General features: G+C 36.0%; 1 protein-coding gene across 8 annotated transcripts in view; it reads right to left on the reverse strand.

Moving 5' to 3' along the window:
* Positions 1–12: 12 nt before the first annotated feature.
* Positions 13–25,447, reverse strand: part of Helz (Helicase with zinc finger) — a 70,831-nt gene continuing 45,396 nt past the window's right edge. For 6 of the 8 annotated variants that reach the window (XM_067792412.1, XM_067792413.1, XM_067792410.1 and 3 more), the window contains exon 6: positions 13–23,895. In XM_067792412.1, the coding sequence (XP_067648513.1) occupies positions 22,790–23,895 (1,106 nt within the window). In that variant the 3' untranslated portion in view covers positions 13–22,789. The remainder of the gene's footprint in view (positions 23,896–25,447) is intronic. The other 2 variants (XR_010954042.1, XR_010954043.1) reach the window with 2 other exon arrangements.

The raw sequence follows: 25,447 nt of genomic DNA on the forward strand, positions 1-25,447 counted from the left end.
GGTATGTTGATATTTCGTAATGTTATACATAAGTCAATGGATTTTAAGGGTTTTTTATTACTGTTTTTTTTTTGTTTGTTTGTTAAATACTAATATACTTTATTGGTCTAACACTTTTTACATGTACACTTTGTGGTATATTTACTGGTTTTGTTGTTTTAAAAGCGTTAACTCAAAATTTTTTCTTCTAGACACTGTTTTTTTTTTTGTATTTTTGCTTGAATTTTTTAGCTTTTCTAAAGCATTTAATATATTTTTAAGATTTTATGGTACGAAAGATTGGGATGAATTTAAAAATAAAATGTTTGAGGCTTATTTAAGTTGTTCACTATGGTTCCAGTTTTGTTATCCTGGAAACCCAAATTAAATTTCCAGAAGTAAGAGACATTTTTTCATCCGGAATAAAGCAGTAGGATCTTAAAAAATTGTAAAAACAAAAATACAGGATGTGGATGTAATAGTTCCTGCACAAACTTCCAAACTAATAAGGAAATCACTCGTTTTAGAAACTTATTTAAATTACTTTTTTTTTGTTTAGAATTAAAAAAAAATTTGTGTAATAAGTTTTATAATCCTGACATGCCTGACATTGATAGAATTTTTGAGTAAAGTGAAATTCATTCGCTTTCTATCAACTGGTACTATTAAATTGTTAGACCTTCGATAAGAACTATGGATTTGGGAGGGGGGGGGGGGGGGTGTGTGGCTTTGCGTAAATGGAGATCGGAATACTGATCGCATTCCTATGATTGGATGTACCGACTAAACAGCAACAAAGGCCGCGATCCTATTACTCTAGAGAAAAGTTATCCGAATATTCGGAAAGCTTTACAATCAGGAAATATTCGTGGAGCATATGTATGTATGGAAATTAGCGCAATTAGCCCCAACATCTCGGCAACAGTTGGATGCGACCCCGAAGATGTTTCTAGGTCATCTTACGCCCTTCTACCAAAAAAGCTAAAGATATTAAGACAAGCCAAAACAAGACTAGACACTATACCCCAGCGGGTTAGTGGATCAGAATATACCCGCGGTAGGTATTGCCTGTCGTAAGAGGCGACTAAAATACCAAATTCAAGGGGCTGTGTAGCGCAACCTTCCAGGTTGCCAGCGCAATATATAGCTTCTCCAAACCCAATTGTCAACCTCACCTATCCGCGGCGAATCCTGTTTAACTAACAGACGCGGCTCTGGCGACCCCAAGCTCCTCATGGAACTTGGGGTGGGGAGGGAGGGAATGGCCTGAAGGTTTAATGTGGCCACATAAATCGTTCCCGAGATGGTCGGGCTAGCACCTTAATGGTGCTATGGTACCGGAGCGTACCGGATTTGTATCCGGCAAAGGACCATCACATCGATAACACTCCCCAAAGCCTTCGGGGAGCAACCTTATCGCTACAACAACAACAACTAGACACTATAATAAAAAATGTACAGAACCGAATATTAAGCAGAAGTGCCGGCCACGTAAATGTTACTAGAAAAAGCTCTGAAACGGATAAAAGATTGGTAGGAAATGCGGTTCAGGTGAACAAAACCTAAAGACTGAATTATTGAAGCCAAGGCAACCTACAAATGCAATATATTTTTCACATTAACATTTTGCTTAGGGGAGCCATCCATGAGTTTGGTGGGGTGAAAGAAATCGTCGTCTCGATAGTTGAGGTACTAATGGATCTATATCCCTCCAAGAACTGTCCACATTGGTTATACTACCCTAAATCCTCGAACTGCGGCCTTAACGCTTAACTCGATACGAAATTAAATCTGCTCATATCCAAATTCATAGCTTTTTCGCATTCGAATTTCAAGTAGTAAAACTGGGAAAAAATTTAAATGAATTCAGCCACGGGTAATTCTTTTTTTATTTTAAGGATGGAGCCATGTGTAGAAGTTCACGCAAGTGGGGAAAGCTTCTGATCATTATTCATACCAGGGAATGAGCAGTTCGAATCTTTTGCATGCGGTTTAAGCAGCTCACTACTGCCGGTCGCTTGCGACCAAGTATACTCTAAGTAGTCACTGAACATCCGTTTAGTGTTGAGCTTATGTGAGAAGGCGATAACCTGTCCAGGCCACCCCTCGCTTTAAGGGTAAGCTGGGGGACTTCATCGGCAGCGTCTGACCATCATTAAGATGCGGCTACAAGCGCGCGTCTTTTTTGAACCGACCATCTCGGTATAAAAAGGTGTAAGTAATGGTTTCATTTCCGCTTCGAGTGTTGTGTTGGGCTTTGGACGCGCCATATAAAACTATACTCCCATGAAAAGACTTTACAGGCCTGAGAACAAACCCTTTACTGATGACGACCAATGCAAAAGTTTAAAGGAAAATGGTTTGAGGACCTTAATGGGATTGATGCTGATTCCCGGCTGGTTGACGTCCTCGTGAAGGCAAAAGCTGATATCTCCGCCATTCAAGAGATGCTATGGTCGAAGCAAGGAAAAAAGACAGTCAAAACTTGTGAATTTTACTGGAGTGGCCATTTAAAAAAGCAGTTTCGGCGTTGGACTCTTGGTGAGAGAGATACATAGTTCGTTGTTGTTGTTGTAGCGATAAGGTAGCTCCCCGAAGGATTTGGGGAGTGTTATCGATGTGATGGTCCTTTGTCAGATACAGATCCGGTACCACAGCACCATTAAGGTGCTGGCCCGACCATCTCGGGAGCGATTTATGTGGCCACATTAAACCTTCAGGCCATTCCCTCCCTCCCCACCCCAAGTTCCATGAGGAGCTTGGGGTCGCCAGAGCCTCGTCTGTTAGTTAAACAGGATTCGCCGCGGATAGGTGAGGTTGACAATTGGGTTTGGAGAAGCTATATATTGCGCTGGCAACCTGAAGGTTTGCGGTACACGGCCCCTTGAATCTGGTATTTTAGTCGCCTCGTACGACAGGCATACCTACCGCGGGTATATTCTGATCCCCTAACCCGATACATACATATACATACTTCGTCGCCAGGGACTGTTGTTCACGCATTTGGACTAAGGACTTCAATATTTCATTCATCTGCGCTTGTGCACCCGACTTAGGAGACATATGACGAGGTGAAGGATGCATTCTACGAGCGCTGCCCCGTCATGCTATACAAGTCGTGCTTGGTGACTTTAACGCCAGGGTGGGCAAGGGAGGTGTTGTTGGCCGCACGGTTGTTGTTGTTGTAGCAGTGTTTCGCCCCATCCAATAGGTGTGACCATCACAAATTGTCATCAATATCCTCTAACGGGAGTCCAAGGAAACTTGCTGTTTCAACAGGGGTGGCCATAATGAGAGAGGTGTTAGAGGCGTTGGTTCCACATTACACATAAAGAGATGGTTGGTGTCATGTGGGGATACATTGCAAGCAGGGCATACATTTTGTATGTATGGATTGATTCTGGATAGGTAAGAGTTTAACCTGTTACATCACATTTCCCTAAGGAGTGTGCATCCCTCTTCTGCAAATTTAGGGTATTGCTCTTTAAGTACAGGATTCACCGGACATAGAGGTCCGATGCCTGTTCGTGGGGTTCACTGAGGACCTGCTTGTGTTTTTTGGCTTCATACGGCTGTGTTCTTCGGTGCCGTATTTCCTCATAATGCTTACGGAGATGACTCCTTAAGCCCCTGGGCGGTGTTGGCTCATCAATCAGATGTCTGTTGGGATGTCCAGGGTTCTGGGTATTCAACAGGAACTGTTTGGTTAGCATTTTATGATGGGGAGTATTCTCGCCTCATTATGTAGATCGTGTTCTGGGGACATAAGAAGACAACCCATGGCGGTTACGAGGGCAGTATTTTAACAGGCCTGTAGTTTCTTCCAACGAGTAGTGCCATTGACGAAAAGGTCAGCCTATACAATTAAAGCTACGCTAAATGTTTTAGATGTATGTACGATTCGAGGACCTAAGATAGACTCACTATCTTGTCTCATCCAAAATACACGGCCGCCTTTGTGCGACTAAAATCAAGAAGCAAGACACAATGATAGTTAGACGTCGAAAGCCTGCAATCGCAACAGGCAGCCAAGCCTTCGCAACTCGACTCTCACGCCTGCTCTCTGAGAGTACAAGTCAACCCGACGGAATGCAGGAGCAGTGGGAACAAAATTCTAAAGCACTTCGTGCTGCCGCCGAGGAAAAAGTTGATTTCCTGCCGGCCATTATATGGTACGGTGAGAATACGACGTTGCAACCGAAAAAAACCAAACACGACAAGAGTGTGTTATTGCTGCCGCGAAGGAGGAAATAAGCAGAGGCAGAGAGACGTGAGTTCAAGGAGCTTCATCTACCAGCGTCAGAAATAACGCCCGCCACTTTAACCAAAAGGTTCGAGGACTGACAGAAGGTTTTAAGCCCCGGGCGAAAATGGCGACTTGGTAACCGATGTCCTGAGAGTGCAAAGATTATTATATCCCTGTGCTCCAAAATGGACAGAGTGATAAAACACTCAGGGAAGATGATGAACCACAGCCCGCAATGGATGATGATGGAATTAATGTTCCCCCATCCGACTATAACGAAGTCAGAAAAGCAAAAACAAAAAAAAAGCCTTCTATGCAATATATAGTTGGACGAGTGCATGTCTGACGATTGGAATCTAAGTAATTCTGCAAACTGCGAAAACTAACGCGGAATCAGCTTTCTCAGCATCGCATATAAGGTCCTGTCAAACGTATTGTACGAATCCGTGAATCGCCTGATTGGGCCTTATCAGTTCGGCTTCAGTCCTGGTAAATCTACCATCGGCCAGATTTTCACTATACGCGAAATCTTGGAAAAAAACCGCGAAAATGGAATTGACACACACCACCTCTTCGTCGATTTCGCCCGTTTTCGACAGCACGAAAAGGAGATGCCGCTATATCTGAATGGAATTTCACTGCAAATCTTATACGGGTGGTGTGCAAAATGATGTTGACCAACAACAGCTCAATCCGAATTGGGTGCGAACTAAACGAGATTTCAGACAGGGTGACCCGCTACGTGCGATTGCTTTTATTTGATGCTGGAGAAAATAATACATGCTGAAGAACTTAACCGCTTTGGAACAATATCACTATTGCCAATAAATGTTATTTTGGACTAAGTAGGCCTCTAAAGACCTCTCTCACCAACGCAAACGAAAATCATGCTCTATAAGTCACTTGTCGTACCCGTCCCAATATATGGCGCAGAAGCATGGACACTGACAACATCTGATGAGGCGATTCTGGGAGTGTTTGAGAGAAAAGCCGCCAGTACCGCCGATTTATTCATGAGCTGTACGAGCTTTGCGCAGATATCAACATAGTCCAGCGAAATAAAACACAGAGGTTACGCTAGCTAGGTCATGTTATGCTTATGAAATATGTTGCTCCGGTTAAGAAAGTATTTTTATTGGAACACGCCCACGAACGTAGTGGAACCGCTGGAAGGACCTGATGGAAAACAATTTAAATTCCTTTGTTGTTACCAATTGGTGCCAATTAGCCCAACGAAGAAGGTACTGGCGTTCAACGGTTCTTGCCGGTCAAAAAGGTCGAGCATTTATACATGAATACCGCTTTTATAAAAATAAAACAAAATTTATCAACACTTTAAGTGGTTAGGTAAAACCAAAGCCAATTTAGTACCAGGTGGTGTTATCCCATCATTATTATAATTTCCTTCATGGTTGAATTAGTCTTGTCTTAGCCTTATATAGATACGCGTTGGGTAGAGCCTTAATTTGGATTAAGTTGCATTTCTATATTTCTTCTTAGGCGGTCGCCATGGTGTGATGGTAGCGTGCTCCGCCTAGCACACCGAGGATCCTGGGTTCACGCCCCGGGCAAAGCAATATCAAAATTTTATAAACAAGTTTTTTCAATTAGAAGAAAATTTGTCTAAGCGGGGTCGCCCTTCGGCAGTGTTTGGCAAAGCACTCCGAGTGTATTCCTGCCATGAAAAGCTCTTAGTGAAAACTCATCTGCCTTACAGATGCCGTTCGGAGTCGGCATAAAACAAGTAGGTCCCGTCCCGCCTTTTTGTAGGAAAAATTAAAAGGAGCACGACGCAAATTGGAAGAGAAGCTCGGCCTTAAATCTCTTCGGAGGTCATCGCGCCTTTCATTTATTTTATTTTTTGCATTTCTATAACTCAAAATATTTTTCTGAGATTATTTTTTTTTTCAATTTCAATATTTGAATATAGCAAAAGTAAAAAAAAGCAAAGCAAAACGGTTTTCTGAAATTGGGTCACCTTTGAGCCAAACAAACATCTTAAGTATAAAATAAATTTTTTTGCATAACTCAAATATAAATTTGCATTTAACATTTTCTGTTTTTTATTTCAGTATTTTTTTTTAAGTTTTTTTTTTAATACACTTTTTAGTGTTTTTTACTTGAAGCAAATGACAATAATTTAAGTGTTTTTTTTTTTTAAATTAATTTCTGTATTTTCGCTTTTAATAATAATAATATTAATAATAATAGTAGTAATAATAAAGAATTATAATTTTTTATAATTAATTAATTATTTTACATATAAGAAATATTAATAAGCAGCGCATTTTAATAAGAATAATGCAGTGGTAAAAAAACATTATAAATCGTATTTATATGTACGTATGTATGTATTAAATGTTACTAATTTTTAATTAATTATAATCAATGCATGTGTTGGTGTTGTTGCTACAAATATGTATATAAGCTCGTAAAATTATTATAAATATATGTATATTGTATATACACCACTGAGTAATTCCATGTCAATTTGACCAATGACTGGTATATTTAGCGCGACTGCTGTTACAACGCCAACATTGGGCGTAAAAGGTAAAGATGCGTATTTCATATGTATAATAATATAATAAATATTAATTCAAAAAAAATCCATTCGTGAAAATAGTTTCTGAAAAAAAAAATTGTGTACTTCTTTTCGAGGCAGCATTCATTGAAAAGCAAGGATTTGCGATACCAATCATTTGGTCGGTTTGACATGGAATTAACCAAATATAATAAGAAAAAGTGTATGCTTTTTATATAACAGTGCATTAGATCGTGCAAAAAAAAAAAAAAACAAAAATCGCGACAGCTCCCAACATTTTTTGGTTGCCTTTTGAAAATTTGTTTCAAGTCTATTTAAGTGTTTCGCGTAATTATAACACCACTCATATAACATGTTTCAGCCATTTACATATATCTTGGCGTTTTAAGTTTAATAATTTTCTTAAATTAAGATCCGAATAAGTCTATGCTCTAAATTGGATAAAATTTCTTTAAAAATAAAAAATTAAAAACAAATGTCCACATATTTAAATTTAAAGTAATGCAAATACAGTTTTGTAGTTCACCAAACTTTAGACAAAGTGTAACTATAAAGGGTCTTAAAAATTATCTTAATTTTTTTTGGGTGAACTTTTTTCGAAATAATCATGAACAACATTCATTACACTGTCTAGCAACTCGTGGCGGATCCTGTTTCTTTAGCTGCCATGCTCTGGCGATTCCAAGTTTCTCAAGAAACAGAGGTTGGTTGAGTCCTAGAAAGGTGAATTTGGTCATTAGGGTGGGTCGATTTATTAACCGATATCGCGCCATCGATTTTTCGATAGGATTTGGACTCAGGGAAAAAAAGTTCCACTACGCACAAATTTAATTTTTTTACTTTTTTCGACTTTGATTTTTAAGGTTTTTTTCATGACCTACTAAACAAATTATCTTTTGGGCATGCGTAGTGGACATTTTTTTTCCTGAGCCCAAATCTTATCGAAAAATCGATGGCGCGACATCGGTTAATGGTGCTTGTTACCGGTACGTATCTGATCTATATCCGGCAAAGGACCATTAACATCGATAACACTCCCCTAATATCTTCGGGTAGTGTCTTCAGCGCGACAACAAAAACAATAGCGGGTACCGGTTCGTATAACGTTAACGTTACAAATTAATAAAAAGAAAATGTCAGAAATTTTTAAATTAAATTTTCAGAACGAATAGGGAGAGCCGTTATATCTTTAAGCCATTTAAAACAATATTTTCGAAATTAGAAATGTATTATAACAGCTCAATTCTAAACCAAAATTCCTTGCTATTTTTTCCCTTCTGCCATTTCTTGTATATCTTAATATATAAAAACACGTGTCACAACATTTTTGGCCGCGATGGACTCCTAAACTACTGAACCGATTTTGAATTTGTTTTGTACCCCGTGTGTAGTTTGATCTAACTTGAGAGATAGGATAGGTTATATCTCAGTTTATAGTCTCAATATTATTTTATTGTAAATTTTTTATTTGTTTATACGTAATAATAAAATGTTACATATAGGCAGTGGCACTCATATTTTCAGGTGGTGCGGATATACTTCCGTGTAATTGCTTGGTGTTTAATTAAACAATCTGCTTATCAATAAAAAATATTATAGCGAATTATATCAAGTACAGCACATCACCAGACCCGCTGAGAAGGTGGGGGGGGGGGGGTTCTGAGGGGCCCGCGATTTAGAGGTACTATGAAATTTTTTTTTAATTCAGGAGTCTTTAGTTGTGTAGAGAGTAAGAATGAGAAGAAATTGAGAGGAGATTGAGAAAGAGATAGAATGAGACGAGGATGGAGATATGTGAAGCGAAAAAGACGGAGGGAGGAGTGATAAAAGGATTAAGAAAAAGTGAAGAGGGGGGAGGGCAGAGTCAGACGGAAAAAGCTTATTAAAATGTAAGATAGGCCAAATATAGGGCAAGACAACGTCTGCCGGGTTTTCTAGTTAAATAAATAATCTTTAGGAGTTTTTCACAACTCACTTTCCTCTCATTCTGAACAATGTTCGAAAAGGGTAAAAACCGTTTAAGGGAGAAAAGTAGGAATTACAAATGTGATTTAAGAAGTTTTAACAAGATTTTGGTGTATGAAGAGGAGTTGAACTTGGCCGCCAGAAAATTGCACTCCAGTGGATTTGTGTTATCGCGCAGTCTTCTTATGCTTCTATGTTGATCTTGCTGTGGCACGAATTCATTATTCATTTCGTCCATTACCTGAAATGCAATCCTGTTCATTGTTAATATTTTATTTCTCAATTTTAAACAAATTCGCCACAATTAAACTTTTCAGTTTCTTAAACAAAAATAGAAATGAGCAACAAAATGAAACCTTGCAAAACAGCTGACTTCGAAAATTCGAAATTCCTACTCCCCAATTATTATGCTTCCTAGAAGAAAAGAAAAATATTCCGACGACATATTTATAGTTTGGCTGTATATGTTTTGGGGGCTAACTTCGCAAGGTACTTTTTTTTATTTTTGGTTAAGTTTCACAATGAAAAATGGGTCAACAGTGTTATTACAACAAATAAAAGAAATTCTAAAAAATCAAGGTGATTTTTAAACTAATAAAGCGTAATATACTTTCTGGCACTAAAATTTACTAAGCTACAAAACTGTATTATTGGTCTTTCGATTTATAATATTTCAACATTTTTCGAACTGGAAAAAAAAACATTCACAATGTTTAGAACTTACATTTGTAGCTCCTAATTAGAAAAATACTAAAATTCAAACAAAAATGACACTATGAAAAGCAAATTCATGTCAAAAACAGTGATCTACGTTTTATTTTCGAAACAGGCTTGCAAAAATATTATTGAGAGCCGTAAAGCGAAGTTTTTTATTTTTGTTTGGTAACGAACTGTTGTGCATGTTAAATATGTGTTTGTGTGTGTGTGTCTGTGGTTTGTGGTATAAAAAAGTTTGCGCCGAAAATTTGCGCTTTTAAAAATAATTTTACATTTACAATTATATTTTATGTAGGCATAAAGAACATATATTTATTTATTTTTTTTTTCTTTTTGCAAATGAATTTATCTTTGCGTGTATGCTGTCACATAAATGTATGTATATATATATATATTTTTTTTTTGTTTGTTTACGATTTTTTATTATTTGCTTATATATTTTGTTGTTTCGTTTACAAATATTATTTTACAATAACTTTTTTGTTTGGTATTTCATTATAAATTTTTATGCATTGTTTGTTTGTTGAAAACGTTTATGAAAATTTATGCTAATTTATATTTTTAATAATTTTTAAATTTTACAGCTTTTTTTTATATGTATTTTTCTTTGTTTGGGCGTTAAATTGTTTTAGCATTCTTTCACAATGTTTTGCGTGTTTTGTTTTTAATTTTACACTTTTTTGTTTAGTTAATTTTTTCTTTTTTGTTTTTTTTTTTTTGCTATTTACTACAATTTTTTATTCAAGTAACGACACGTTAAAAACTTACATTTATTTATAGTTCTTTATATATGCATTTATATATAAGTATATATATATATATATATTTTTATGTATGTATATGTATATACGTAAAACGTAAATATTATCATTTGTTATTAATTTAATGTTATAATGTAAGCATGTATTTCAAATAGTTTTATTTTTATTTTTTCTATGTATACATATTTTTCTATATATGTAAGCTTAAAAATTATGAATTTTTATATATATTACACACTTAGCAATTTCAAGATATTTTTTTTAGAGTTATACAATATTTGAAATAATTTGTTCTACGCCTAAGAAATATCGATCTTTTTATTTATGTCCACTACTTTTTACAAATTTTTATTTTTATTTTTTGAAATTTTTAAAATTTTTTTTTAATTTATGAATTTTTTTTGCAGTTTTTTTTTACATTTGCATGTATCGTATTTTGTGTTACCATATGCAGTGTAATTACCTTCAAATACATAATAAAATAAAGTTTGCTAATTTTAGTTAAAATTTAAATACAAATATTTTCTCTTTATTTTTATTCACAATTGAGGGTTTTGCAATTTATTAGCTTAATTTTAGGAAATATTTTTAATTTTTTCTTTGTATTTTTTTTTTCATTGCATGAATATTTTAGTTGCCAGGCAGGACCTGCAAAGCGTTAGGCGAAAGCTACAATACGCAGAGTAGTAGGAGGAGTGATGAAATCGCCGGCGGGTTAGAGCGCTCAGAATATACCCGCGGCAGGTATGCCTGTCGTAAGAGAATAAAATACCAAAATGATTTAAAGTGTTGTGTGGCGCAACTCTTTCAAGCGGATGGCAACGCAATATATAGCATCTTGAACCCAATAGTCAACCTGACCTACCAGTAGCGAATTCTGTTTCTTTAGTAGCCGAGACTGACGCCCACAAGTTCCTCATGGAACTACGGGTTGGGGGCGGGATGACCTAGAAGGATCATTGTGGTCTTATTTAATCGTTCCACAAAATCTTCCGGGAGTGTCTTTATAGCTACAACAACAATAACAACAACAGGTAGACAAAAGTTACCTCGAAAATTTTCAGAAATAATTGCGAAATTCTTTTGAAATAAGCCTGAGATGCTAAAGAACTCGTATCTATATTGTTCCAATATAAAAAAAAATAATAATAATTCCGAAAATGTCGCAAGTAATAAAAAATTTTTTTTGGAAAATAAATCTGAACCTGTTAAATGCGTTACATCTCATGTTTGAATGGATGAGCCGCCGACTAACCAGGAAGAGGCACTGCTATAACAGAAACAAAAACAAGAGGTTATGAAAATATCCCGAGATCAAATATAACAAGTGCTGAAAGTTTTTTGCAAATAAAATGCGGTGTCGACTTAACTCTAATTTCGCTTTTTTGAAACCAATATACAAGCTTAAGAATAAAATTTAAAAAAATAACATTAAAAACAAGAAAAAAATTTTAAAAAGAGAAAAGAAATTATTTAAAAAAAAAATTCAAAAGAAGGAAAAAGCCATAAGGGTTATTTTATGATGAATGTACTAAAAACCAGTTATACATACTTGCATAGCATTGCATGACCTACACCCAAATTCCAAAATTCGCTACAGCTCCATCGCTAAAAATATCTAGAACAGTACACAGAAAAGTATGCAACACTTAGTACCATATGATCATGAGGAATAACCGCCTATGTAAAAGTATTTAAGCAAGGCCGTTATTCCCTGTAATCATTTGCTACTAAATGTTGCATACTTTTCTGCGCACTTATTATTGTTTTAGATATTTTGAGTTCTAGCTTTAGCTTAGGTTGGAATTCGGGGGCTGATTATAGTTTACATAGCTACATCAGTGGTCACCAAAGTTGAAACTATGGCTGTGTTGATACCATTAAAATCAACGTAGTGGTAGTGGTTTAGTCGTTGATTGACGAGCAACGAGGCATCACGTCTGCACCCATGTTATTTTACACTCAAAAAGGAAAGTATCGCGTTTATTCATTCCTCTGTAGTGCAACCCTATGGTATTTCTGAGCACTTGATACTGTTTTAGATAATTTTGGCGATAGAGTTTTAGCGTTAGCGAAGGTTGGAATTCGGGGACAGTTTGCACTACGCTAAAACTCCTTCGACAAAAATCTCTAAAACAGTATCAAGCGCGTAGGAAAGGCATGCAAGATTTAGTACAATGTTGTCATAAGTCATAAGCGCCTACGTTGTATGTAAAATTATAAGAAAGTTAGACTGTTATTGTACGTGACCAATATGGTACGAAATGTTGCATACTTTTTTGGGCACTTGTTTGTACACAACATGTTTTCCTATGTACAACAGCATTACAAAAACCACATGAAAATTGCCAACTCTAACTGTAAATATCGCCGGACAGAGATACAATTTTTCTTTTCCACCTTCGGATCATTGTTGCCGAGGTTAAAGCGTACCGTGTGACACCGCTCCCCCGATATTTTTGGACGTGTATTAGCAGACGACCGCTGTTCTAGACTTTTATCGCCAAATATGTGAGACTTAGGCCCGGTTTTTCAGTACAAGTTCAACGCAGTTTGTCAGTTAAACATCGCTTAAACTTATTCTGAAGTTTTTCAGTCTATTTTAACTAAAGTTTAAGCTGAGCTTAAGCGGCCGATCTGACAGGGTTAAACTCTAGTTAACCTATCAGTTATTTGCGTTTGTTGGCAATGACGTCGAAAATACCCAACACGCATTTGGGCTTAAGTACCACTACATCTCATGTTGATAACAAGGCAAAAGTTGTTTCGAAACAGGACTTAACTTGAGAATCATAACGTTCTGATCAAAAAATGCTATTACTTAAGTTAAAAAAAATATAGTTCCCAACTTCTATTTATGTGTGGTTCTCTCACTGTACTCGAATGTAAGATTACAATGCTACAGTATTTTCAAGAAAATAAAATATGTATAATTTATTTTTAATTAATAGCGCTTCTTTGTTGCTATCATCCAGGTGATTATTTCTTACAATAAACAACTGTTGACTTTGGTGGTACCACCTTGGCGAAGATTTTTTTCAACCCACCTCAACTCGATATCCAAAGTAGGATATAAACTGGGGAAATGTATTGGATATGCATTTGAAAGCTGTGCATTTCACAAAATCTCTCAAAGGTCGGAAAATAATTTGAGAATGGCGTTGGAGGTCAACTCGAGATAGAGATATACGCCGCCGCCGCCGCCGACTTTGGTCGTTTTTCGCACGCCGCCGCCGAATGTCAAAAATATCGGCTCGGCAGCGGCGTCCGGCGTGATACTATATTTTCTCGTTTAAGACTGTTTAGGCCATTTATTGTTCATGTCGAAAATTGGTCGGATATGGTCGAAAACGGTATCAACGGATGCGCATCACTGCCAGTTATAAGAAACTAATTGCGAAATTTAACTCTTTCCAACTGTTCAAAAGTTATTTAAAAAAAAAGGCGTTTTCGCTGTCAGCTTAACACGCACTTTGCATCGCCCAATTTACCAAGTTATTAAAACAAAACACTAAAAGGAAAGTTTAATAATAAATTTATATGCGCACTTTGCACATTTTTATTTTATTTTTTCAAAAATTATAATGAACAATGAATTCAAATAAAATGACCCTCAAGTTTTTAAAAAAAGCAATTTACCCAAAAAGGTGCCGATTTTAATACAAATTTTATATTGCGATTGGTTGAAAGAATAAGCGAAATTAGTGATGCAAAATCATTTATCCTTAATCCTGATTCTTACTTCATACTTAAGTTGAGGATATATGTACGTATGAGAAGGGTTTGAAAAATCACTTGGGCTTACATTCAAACATCTGTTGTTTATTTGCAAAACTATACAATAGCGTCTGAAATGTTAATTTTGATTTTCACACTTCATCCTTCAACACCCAAGTCGCCCGGTTTGACATTTCCTAAAGTTGGCGGCCCTATCCAAAACTTGTGCTTTGAAGTGAATCACATTGATTATAGCCTATCAACCAAGTTTAAATATCTCCTACACGTTACGGCTCCTTTTACAAATGTGAATACGTAGGTACATATATTTACCAGGTGTGGCTTTATCCTTCGCAAGAACACTCAGAGTGGTGAAGTAAAAGCTTTCCCAAGACAGTCGAACTAATGACCGTGTGTGCTACTACCCTAACGTAGCGGACAATCGAACTAGTCTGAAAACTGAAGCTACGCGGTCATCCATAAAGAGCTCTAATATCATAAGGCCGGAAAACCACAGTTAACATCTTTCAACTTAAAATCGGTCAACTTTCATTCTAAAATATCGGTTTGGTTTAACGAAGACTATTGAAATCAATGTTGTGAAGACAAACGTCTGCAAACTTTGGTCTACATTTTAAAAAATTTTCTCCAGGGTCCTTGTAAAATTTTAATTATGTAGATGTGCCGAGGATTATACGATTTTCACCCATTCCGCAATGACATCCACTTATACTGCTTATCATTTCTAGGGCGGCATCCTTGGCCGAATAGATACTCCCTAACGTTTCAAGGTGTTTCTCTGGTGTAGCTCGGCAGCATAGCGCGACAAAAACAACCGTTAGAAAGTCTTCCGAGCAACACCTAGAGCTTCTAGGAAAGTGACGTCGACAAAAGTATGAGTTCGAAGTCGCAGTCCTATAGCTTCTGTGCTGGCATATTGTGTGAGGGTCAGGAGGCGTGGTAGCGACTGGTCGTCGGGATTGCTACTGTTCGCACATCGGGAATTGTAGCTCTTAAAAACAGCCGAAAAACCTGGAGGCGCCCTGTGCCACGAGGGTCATGAGTATTTATAGATCATTAATAGCAACCGTAAGTCGCCTTTGTGCATGACCGCCAAGGAGCCACAAATGATTTAAAGAAATTGTGTTCGCGATGATTATTAGGTTTTAACCCTAGGTGTGAAACTACGCTTTGCACGAGATATACAGACAAAAGTGTGACTATTTTATGTATCTCCATTTCTTCCCAGCAGACGCAGCAGTACCAATTCCAAAGACCGGGGTTAGGTTCGAAGCCCCTCTGGAGGAAGTGAATGAGGGACAATCCCTCGGCAAGGAGCTATTCCTGAAAAATTTTGAACGGTCTGCGAGATCTTGAGGCAAAAACTCCGGATCTTTCCGAAATGGCCAACACGTTGCTTTCCTTAAATACATACAAACAAAACCTTTCCTAAATATTATATTTTTAAATAGAAAAATCAAGCTTTTTAAAGTAAGAACACCGGCGTACACCGGCGCGCCGCTCACGCCGCCGCCGCCGATAAAGTGATCGGCGTAAACCTCTAACTCGAGAACTATACATTTTACAAAATTTCGCAAAGGTTGGATTGGATTGGAGAATGAAATTGGATAACAACTTGATAACTATCTGGTTTAAGAATAATTATAGCATTATGTTGGATATCAGCTCTGGAACTAGATATATATATTTCTCTAAGGCTGGAGAAATTTTTTTTCCATGTTTGTTGGGTAAACAAAATCCAACTGTTGCCGTATCTACAAATTATCTAGATAATAAAAAACCAATGTTGCCGCACAAAAAGCCTAGCCCAAAGGCGGCCCTAAACTGTGACAGAAAAACTGCTCAGTAGTTTAACTGGAGTTTAAATTTGACTAGAGTTTAAGCAAAATTAGTTTAAGCTTAGCTTAACGAACTACTGGAAAACCGGGCCTTAATATAAAGTTTAATTTAAATAGTATAAAAAGTTTACAAAAAAGGGCAAACAATTGTTTAAGGACATTTCGCAATTTGGTTACCAAACGCAGCAAAAAAGTAAACAAATAATGAACAGCTGATTGCATTTTAGAGAACTATTCACAATGGGACCATTTCTGTTCGATCCAGATCGACAAAAGTATTTTCTACGGCTAATCGCCACTCGCCATAGGGGTGTTCTTTTTTTTTTGTTCGCAGGTGGAAAAGAACTCAAAAACTTGTCACGCTGTAGATAGATTCAATATAGGGATATTTCATTTAAAACTATTATTTTTAACGTGTTCGAAACTAGTGACATATTCACTAATCAAAGTCTAATCTAAAGCAATATAACACAGCGAATATCTAGAACGTCAGCTCATTGCCGCACTGAAGCCCCTCCACACTAAAAATGCTTATATATGCACACATACATAACGGCTAGCCTGCTACTGCCCGGCGCACAAAAGAGTTTTTGAAGAAACTTGTACCAAAAAATTGCCAAACGAAAAACATTTGAGAGTACACATAATAGCTTATATGAAAAAGATCGAACTTGTATATGCAAAGTGAGTTTTTATAAAGCGATATTAAGTTTTTTCTTCGGCTTTTATTGTTAAAAAATAAAATCCAACATGAAATACTCAAATTCTGTAACAACTGAGATTTTCAGCTTAGCACAATATTTTTTTTTGTTACAAAATACAAAGCGCAACAAAATTTCTCAAAAACTTAATTCAATACTGGGCCCGCATCGTGTTATACGAAGACGTATCTAAAAGCAAATTTCACTGAAACGATAAATATGAAACTGTGAAAGGATTTGTAAAAATGATAACAAGGTATAGATCTAATGAGCACTGGTAGCCATCATTTCACATATTTTCCTAATTCGACTAAACATTTCAGAGCTATTGTGATTTAAAAAATGGAATGCAATTTATTTCCTAATTATCAAATATGTGTACTATAGAAATGTTAATTTACACTGTGCAACAGCCGACTGGGTATTGGACCAAACCCACTTTTTTGTAGCGATTGAGGCTTAAGTAGACAAAGTACAATCTATGTTTTTCGAAGTTAGGCTCCAAAAACCGATATTGGCTTTCGAAGTTCGAAATTCTACATTTCGAAATTTTGTTTTCTTTGCTAACGCATTCAGCAAATTAAAAAAGGAAAAATGTGGTCGTGGTCCGCATTTTTCTTTTATTTGAATGGCTGAATTCTTTTTTTAATTTGCTGAACGTATTAACAAAAAAAAAATAAAATTTCGAAATGTAGAATTTCGAACTTCGAAAGCCGATATCTATTTTTTGGAGGCTAACTTCGAAAAACGGAGATAGAACTTTGTCTACTTAAGCCTCAATCGGTACAAAAAGGTGGGTTTGGTCCAATACCCGCAAAAAAAGTTGATTTTGTGGCACAGTGTTATTGATCGTTAGTGTGAATATAGATTTTGGAACATTATTTTTCAAAATACCCCCTATGCGTACTCTTCTTTGTTGTATGTGGCCGTCATTATGTTGAACATAATAAGTTAATTTTAATTTTACTTATTTATAGTCTTATATAAAATACATACATATACACTATAATATACTATGTATATTTCATATTACACAATATCTATAAAGTTATAAATACATCGAATCATTTCTATAAATAATTGTTTACATATACATACATTATATATATATATATATAGATATATATATATATATATATATATAAGTTAACATACATTGCGTTAGTAACATACATACTAGCAAGTTTAGTGCGAGATATACATATATGTATGTTTAACAAAACGTTGTGAGAGAGAGAGAGCGCGCAAAAAGAGCATCAAAATTACGCTCTCAACTCACATCTCTCAATTTGCTTGATTTCCTAAAATTTAATTCTTTCATTGCGTTTTACTTTCTTGTTGTTGTTTCATGTATTACATATGTATAATATATTTATATTGGATTTATTTTTGTAAAATTTTAAACTATAAACTAAAAATTATGTATGTTATTTTTTATTTTTTATAATTAAAAGTGCTGCCTATGGGTGTATGCGCAATGTCATAGGGCAGCAGTGCGGGGTACAAGGTGTTGCCCTAAATAGAAAACCGAGTTTTCGAAGATACCAGTTCGAAAAAATCTACAAATTACACAACCATTAGTGTGGAGTTTTACTTTAAGCCTTGCCAACAAATTTTGAAAAGGTAGCTTATAAAATTAAAATATTTTAAAATTTTTATGTCTAGTAATTTTAATTGCAATATATGTATGTAAAAGTGAAAAACAAAAAATTTAAAACTTTTGTGTTCTAGGGTCAAGGCGAATTCATACCAGGTGGTGGCAAAGCGAATTCAACCAATTCGCCGTGCAGAAGAATGTCAACTCAAAAGAAAATTTTCATTGATTCCGATTAACTGACATATTAAAGTACGAGGCGTTGTATGGGAAATAATCAAGAAGAAGCAATCAGCTGTTGGGATAACAACACCTGGTACTGAATTTGCCTTGTCTAGGGTCAAGCATATTTTTATTAATTAGATTTTGTAGTATTTGGAGTGGCCTTTTTCTGTAACTCTATTAGAAAGAAAGATAAAATAAATGGGCTGTACCGGTTTTCAAAAAAGTTTCGAAACGATTTTGAGTATACAAGGTATGATTCGGTTTTCGTTGTTTCAGTAAATAAATTTTTTTTAATTTTTTTCAATTCACTTTAAAAAATCAGAACAGCTTTTTAAATCGTATTTATAGAATTTTCAGGAATTCGAATATCGAAACACGTCTATATAATCTAATTTAATATTGAATTTGATTTTGCAAATTTCTACTATTCGATGTAGCTTAAAATGCGAAATGGTGGTAGAAAATACAAAATATACGTTTTCTAAAAAAAATTTTTGTTGTTGTTATGTAAACAGTGTTCGCTCCATTCGATAGGTGCGACCGCTCACAAATTTGCTTGCAAATCGAGTTACAGAATATGGTGCCAGGGTAACCTGTCAATTACTCACATTTAAACTTAAACATATGTATATAGCTTGGTAATCGATTTTACTACATTTTAACAAAAAAAAGTAGTTTCTTAGATAAAAGTCGCATTTTTGGAAAACCAGAAAAGAACTTCTTAATGGAAATCTTGTGCTCAAACTACACAATTCAGCAAGAGCAAGGCGCATGCGTACGGAAGCCATGTGATAAGCTATTTAGGTGGAGCCATTTCTTACTAAATCTTTCTAATAATCAGAGGTTCGAACGGGTATTATTGTCGTTGAAGCAGTCTTTGCTTATATAAAGGAATGAACATACATAATTCGCATGTAACTTGAAATTTTCTTTTTGTATGGCTTCATGTTTTGTGGCACATGATCGACAATATAATATAAAATAAGGATGCGTATTTTATGAGATATGTCGACCGATACCGCCTATTTTTCAATTAACAAAAAAAAAAAAAAAAAATGTAAGGCGCGATAACCTCCGACTCCGTACGACATCTGCAAAGCAGTTGAATTTTCACTGAGAAGCTTTTCATGGCAGAAAAAACACTCTGAGTGTTTGACAATTCACTGTCGAGGTGCGATCGCCCTTAGAAAAATTTTCGTTCAATTGAAAAAACTTGTTTCTTAAATTATGATGTTGCTTTGTTTGGGGCGTGAACGCAGGATCTGCGGTGTGGTAGGCGGAACACGCTACTACCACACCACGGCGAGTGCCCAATAATATGTATGTAATTAGTCCCCGTTGTTCGATGAGCTTTTGGTATGCTCATCTTTAGCCAAAATTTGGATATGACCGTGTATAAAGAAGACTGTTTAGTTTTTTAAGTAAGAAGGTGATAGTAAGTAATTGTAGCTTAAGAAACTGGAGTATGTAAAATTTGTTGAATGATGATATTTGCCAAACCAATAAAAGCTTACAACTTTAAAATAGTTATACTTTTTTTTTTTGCATACAGTTTGTACTTTTTATTTTTTTAATTTTTTTCGTCTTTCTTTGTTATTTTTATGCTTGTGTTTGTTTCATTCTATTTTTTTTGCAGTCGCTTTTATTGCAAATAATTTAACAACAAATCTGGGGACGAGTAAGAAAAAAATATTTGTTCAAATTTCCGGATGAAAAGCCAATTTTCTTTATTTATTGAATTTTTTTGTTTAGTTTTTTTCGTTTTTTTTTTTACTTTTTTTTTGATTTTTTCTATTCATATTTAAAAATAAACAAAATATTTTTAATTTTTTCATAATTTTTTTTTAATTTCATAATTTTTTTCCTACACAAAATATTAATCAAACTATGCATCTTCAGCTTAAATTAACATACTTTTATTTTCAAAATAAATAAATAATTAAACTTAACACACGTATTGATTAAAAGGCAATAAGCTTAACTTAAAATAAGTAAAAAATTAAGACCTAAATTGTTATGAGGTGGCAGCAGGAGGGAGCGCACACACGCTAAAAGAATAGAGTCGAGTAAAGTCATAATTATTCAAAGTGAGGTTAGTTAGGAATACAAATTTTGCACTCAATTTCTAACTTCAACAGACACGAGCGTCATATTTGGCTTTCAAAGAAAATTTTGCAGCAACAAATTGTAAGTTACCTATGGTTCTTTGTCACATTTTCAATTGTTTAAATATTTATTTTGGAATTCAATTTGTTAACTTCTTATTTTTACAGAGGCCACTAAATGGTACGAATGACTGTCACAAACTTCACACCTTATAACGATGTTGTTTGTTAAAGCGGCTTTATGAAAACTATAAAACCGCTCTCGTTCACTGGTTTACCATATAAACTTATCATATGTGACCCGGTCTATGAAAAGGTGGCTTATTACTCAAAAATACCAGCTCTTAACAGCTGTTTCTCGCAAAAAACGAAACAGCTGTTAAAAGCTTTCTCGCAATTTCTTCTTTGATCATAAGCCACCTTTTCATAGACCGGGTCACATATTAGAAAGTCTTCTTTCAGAATATTTATTATTTTCTACACTTAAAAGAAAAAAACCCATACAAGTTTTTCAAAATTAACAGAAGAAGATTTGAACAATGTGGCTATGTTGTTGCTCCAAAAATTTAGTGAATACATTAACATTATTTGAATGAATATGCCTTAAAACACTTCCACTAAAGATCAAACATACATATGTGACCCGGCCTATAAACAGGTGGCTTATGGCTGAAAAAAGAAATTTCGAGAAACAGCTGCTAACAGCTGTTTGTTTTTTAGTCAGCCACCTTTTCATAGACATAAAAAATCAAACCTAAAACAAGTACATATGTAAAATGTGAATATGTATGTAAGTAGCACTTAGCAAATTTTTTAAAAATTTTATGTGGTATTAGGAAATGCGTATAGACTTTATAACCTTAAAAGTTCTGCATAAAATTAAATTTTTTTTTTGTATTTTAAGCTGGCATAACAACCCAACCTTGTAAAGGGACTTAGAATATTCACGCGGTATGCATGCCTGTCCTAAAAGGCGGCAAATTTCCACAAACCTAGCCAGGCTTGATGTGGTCATAACAAAACCTTTCCGAGTTGATGGCTAGTACTTTAAATGGTGCTAATTACCGAAACCTACCGAATCAGCAACCGCCAAAGGGCCATCATCGTCGATAAAACTTTTCATCTTTGGCAAGCGTCTTTAACGCTACAAGCAGAAAAAATTTACATAAGAAGTACAAATTTGTGATATATGTGACCCGGCCTATGAAAAGGTGGCTTATGACTAAAAAAACAGCTGTTAGCAGCTGTTTCTCGAAATTTCTTTTTTGAGTCATAAGCCACGTTTTCATAGACCGGGACACATATTGTTTTTAAAATTTGTAGTTAGCGCGAAAGTAAGGGTTGCACAGTTTTTTAAAAGTTTGACTTAAATTTAATTACAATTAATTTTTCAAAACTAAATAAATGTATGCTTTTCAAATAACACAAATAAAAAACGTTAATATTCGTAAGCTTTATTGAGTAGAGATAAATCTGTATTTTTTTCAACACAAAGAATCTGCCTTAAAAGTTGTCTGATAATTCGTAGAATCTAGAATATTTTTAGACGAGTTTTATTTGTAACCAATTAGCTTTTGGGACTTTTATGATTTCAAAATTCAGCGCCTAAAAGTTCTTGCCCCTTGTATAATTTATGAAGTTATTTTGCTGGCAGACACATTATGCGATAAAGTAAACGTTTTCATCAAAATTTAATAACGACTATGCCATGTGTAGGTCGAATGGCGACTATACTCATGGTTACTGCTTTGAATTTCTGTATTGCATTTAAACATAAAAACTTAATCGGTCGGTAAAACATATTCAATTGTTTCCTGAGGATGATCAGAATGAGATCGAAATATCGACCAAATAAAATTGAGATATAAAAATTTAAACTGTGTTTCAATTTTTTAAACTGCCTCGAGCTCATTAAAATTTAATAAATTATAAAAACTTAATATAATAATGCTAGCTTAGCTCTGGAGATCTTTTGTTCTAAGTTGGCATCTTTGCACTACTAAAAATCAGTGCAATTTTCTATTACAAATATCATTGTGATCTGCATCACCACCAACAACACACTCTTTGAAATAATTAATTTTCATAGCATCACCTAGCCACCGCACTAACTGACCTTTAAATATGTACATATGTATGCGCATTATCACAAAACGCTCACTCTATACATACCCACATTCAGCACGATAGCACAGCATAACATAGCTAGTGCTGTGTGCAACGAACAACGCTTACAGCTTATGGCGCTTTTACAACTTACTAACAAACCAAATCTTTAAACACACACACAAAACAGCAGCAAAATTTAAAGATAAAATATTTACCAGATTACCATCACCACAACAGCATTTCAAATAGCATAAAAGAAAGGCATCTTATTGAAAATAATTATAGAATCCGTTCGTGCCTTGACCCAGTTCACGTATAGCTGCAAAGAGGTCCTTTTCCACTTCAATACCACCACTACTACCAGCGCTAGTACCACCACCACCACCACCGCCACTATTACCAGAGCCAGGTGCTGCAGATGTTGTTACACCAGCGCTAGTATGTGGTTCGGCATGATGTGCTGTATGATGAGGATGATGATGAAAATTATTGTGATGTTGCTGTACGGCATGGTGCTGTTGTTGCTGATGATGATGTTGCTGTTGTTGGTGCTGCTGATGATGTTGTTGCTGCTGTTGCTGCTGCTGTTGATGATGTTGCCCTTGGCTAAGCACTGCTGCATACGTTGTGCTATTACGATTTTCCACACTATTGTTGTTGAGATAATGCGCTTGATGATTATTGGCAATTGGTGCATCGCCAGCTCCGCTACTACCACCACTTATATTGTTAGTAGGACCACCACCTACACCAACACCTAACGTATGATCACGCATAAACAAGTCCAATTCATATTTCTTTGCCGTCGCTGTAGGAGCGCTACCATAAATATCATAATTATTAAACATCTTTTGAAATGTACTGCCAGTATTGTTGCCACTATTCGTTTGCTGTTGTTGTTGTGGTTGATGGTGTGCGGTAGGCGCTTGTTGTTGCTGATCTACTAATCCTGTGCTCGTTGTAATTGTGCTGTTGGATATTGAGCTTGGTGCAGTACTGTTTGTAGTTGTGGAATTTGTCTGAAAAAGGGCCTCGATTAAATTACTTGCACTCGTATTCAGTCCGGCTAGAATATCAGTGGTGCCACCGGTAAGTATATTATCAGGTGGTGGTAGTAGATGATTTGCAGTATTGTTTCCTGCACTATGCCCATCAACACTATTGTAGCTGTTGTGGTGGTTGCTATTATGACTGTGGCTATTTATTCCACTGTTGTTGCCGCTACTCCCACTCACATTGCTGCTATTGTTTAACGTGCTATTTAGACTACCGTTACCCATTGCTTGACGTCGATAGAGTGGTACGCTTGCGCTGCTACTCAATATGCTATCATCGCTGCCTAGCAAATAGTCTTTACTGTTCAATAGGGAATCTGAAAGTATTAAAAAAAAATTGAGTAAAACAAAACAGAATGGCTCGTCGTCCGGAAAAAAGTAGTATTTTGTACCATCCGTATACCGAAATAATGCAAAGCAGCAATAATATAAATATAAAGAGTGGCTACGAATTCGTATAAAACAAAAAAAAAAGTTCTGTTATTTAATTTTCAGGACAGCCATACAAAAACAAATAAAAGGCCGAAAGTTTGCGAAAACCAGTTTTAAAAATACAAAGTGATTCCGTCACTTCCATCTTTCAATAATGAGAAAACAAATGAAAAGCAATCAATTTCGAAAACATAGGTTAGGTTAGGTTGAACTGGCCGGTCCATGAGGACCTCACATAGACTGAATAAGTCCGTAGTGTTACCAGAAGTTTGTTTTAACGACCAAATTGAAAAACCCTATCAAAAACCTATGTTATAAAATAACTCCGTCCTCTTGGCAAATACTAGAAGCTTCCTAAGACTTAAGCCAGTGCTGTGCGCCTCCCTACGGAGAGTGCGTTCCTCTTCTGCGAGTTCTGGGTATTTTTAGTTGAGAACTTGGTTCGATGGGCAATTCCTGCCATAAAGGGCCGACGCTGGTGGCGAAGGTCTTCGATATGTAGAAGTTAAACAAAAGCGGGGATAGGACAGCACCCTGTGCTACCCCTTGGGTTTAGATTTTACGTTCCTGAACTGTTTACCGGCCGAGAGATAATTTGCGGTCGACTTTTGTAGACTTGGAGGAAGGGAGGACCCCTCCAAGTCTTACAGTAACGTGCCGTGGTTGACTGTATCAAAAGCTTTTGATAGGATATTTTGTCGTTGTGCTTAGTCGGGTTCGATTGGGACTTTACGGTTGACCATATCTTACCCACACCGGCAGAGAGGTTACAATTCTTTAAGTGCTCCTCCCATTTCGACCGCTTGTCTTTATCCACAAGCTGTCTGATGCGTTGGTTGATGTTCCTTAAGTTCTCTCGCTGAGTTGCGGCCCCCGCTGGAAAATGCGGGCGGATTCTTCCAGCGGAAATAAAAGGAGCCAACACGTATTCAATAGCCTTGCGGCTACCACGCTCCCCTTGACGGGCATCAATTGGGAGGGCAGCAATTCGATTGTTTGTATATGTTTTGTAGTCTTCCCGCTTTCCTTTTTTTGAAGCTTATGAAAGTGAGTTTTTCAGTAATGATAAATTCGGCTGATCGCCCGAGCAAAGGGAGTATGGGTAGGCGGTCGGATGCTAATGTTACCATCGGCTGCCAGTTGACAAAATTAACAAGTCCTGCGGAGGGATGTATATGTTGATTATTACTAAAGTTGCATCGACTGACCGGACGGATATGCCTTGATGTTCCAGAACACTGTCCCTACGACCGATGTCGGAATCAAATATATTATATTGCACTAAGTGGTGATAAATGCGAGTCCGCCTCTATTTCGGCTCTCGCGATCTTTTCTGTGAACGTTGTACCCAAAGCAGGTTTGGATCGCAGCAATGCGGATGTAGTGACGCTTCATAAAATAGACTATCTCCGTGAACTTCCCAGTTATCCCATTACA

This window comes from Eurosta solidaginis, chromosome 5 (assembly GCF_040869045.1).
Source record: "Eurosta solidaginis isolate ZX-2024a chromosome 5, ASM4086904v1, whole genome shotgun sequence".
NCBI lineage: Eukaryota > Metazoa > Arthropoda > Insecta > Diptera > Tephritidae > Eurosta > Eurosta solidaginis.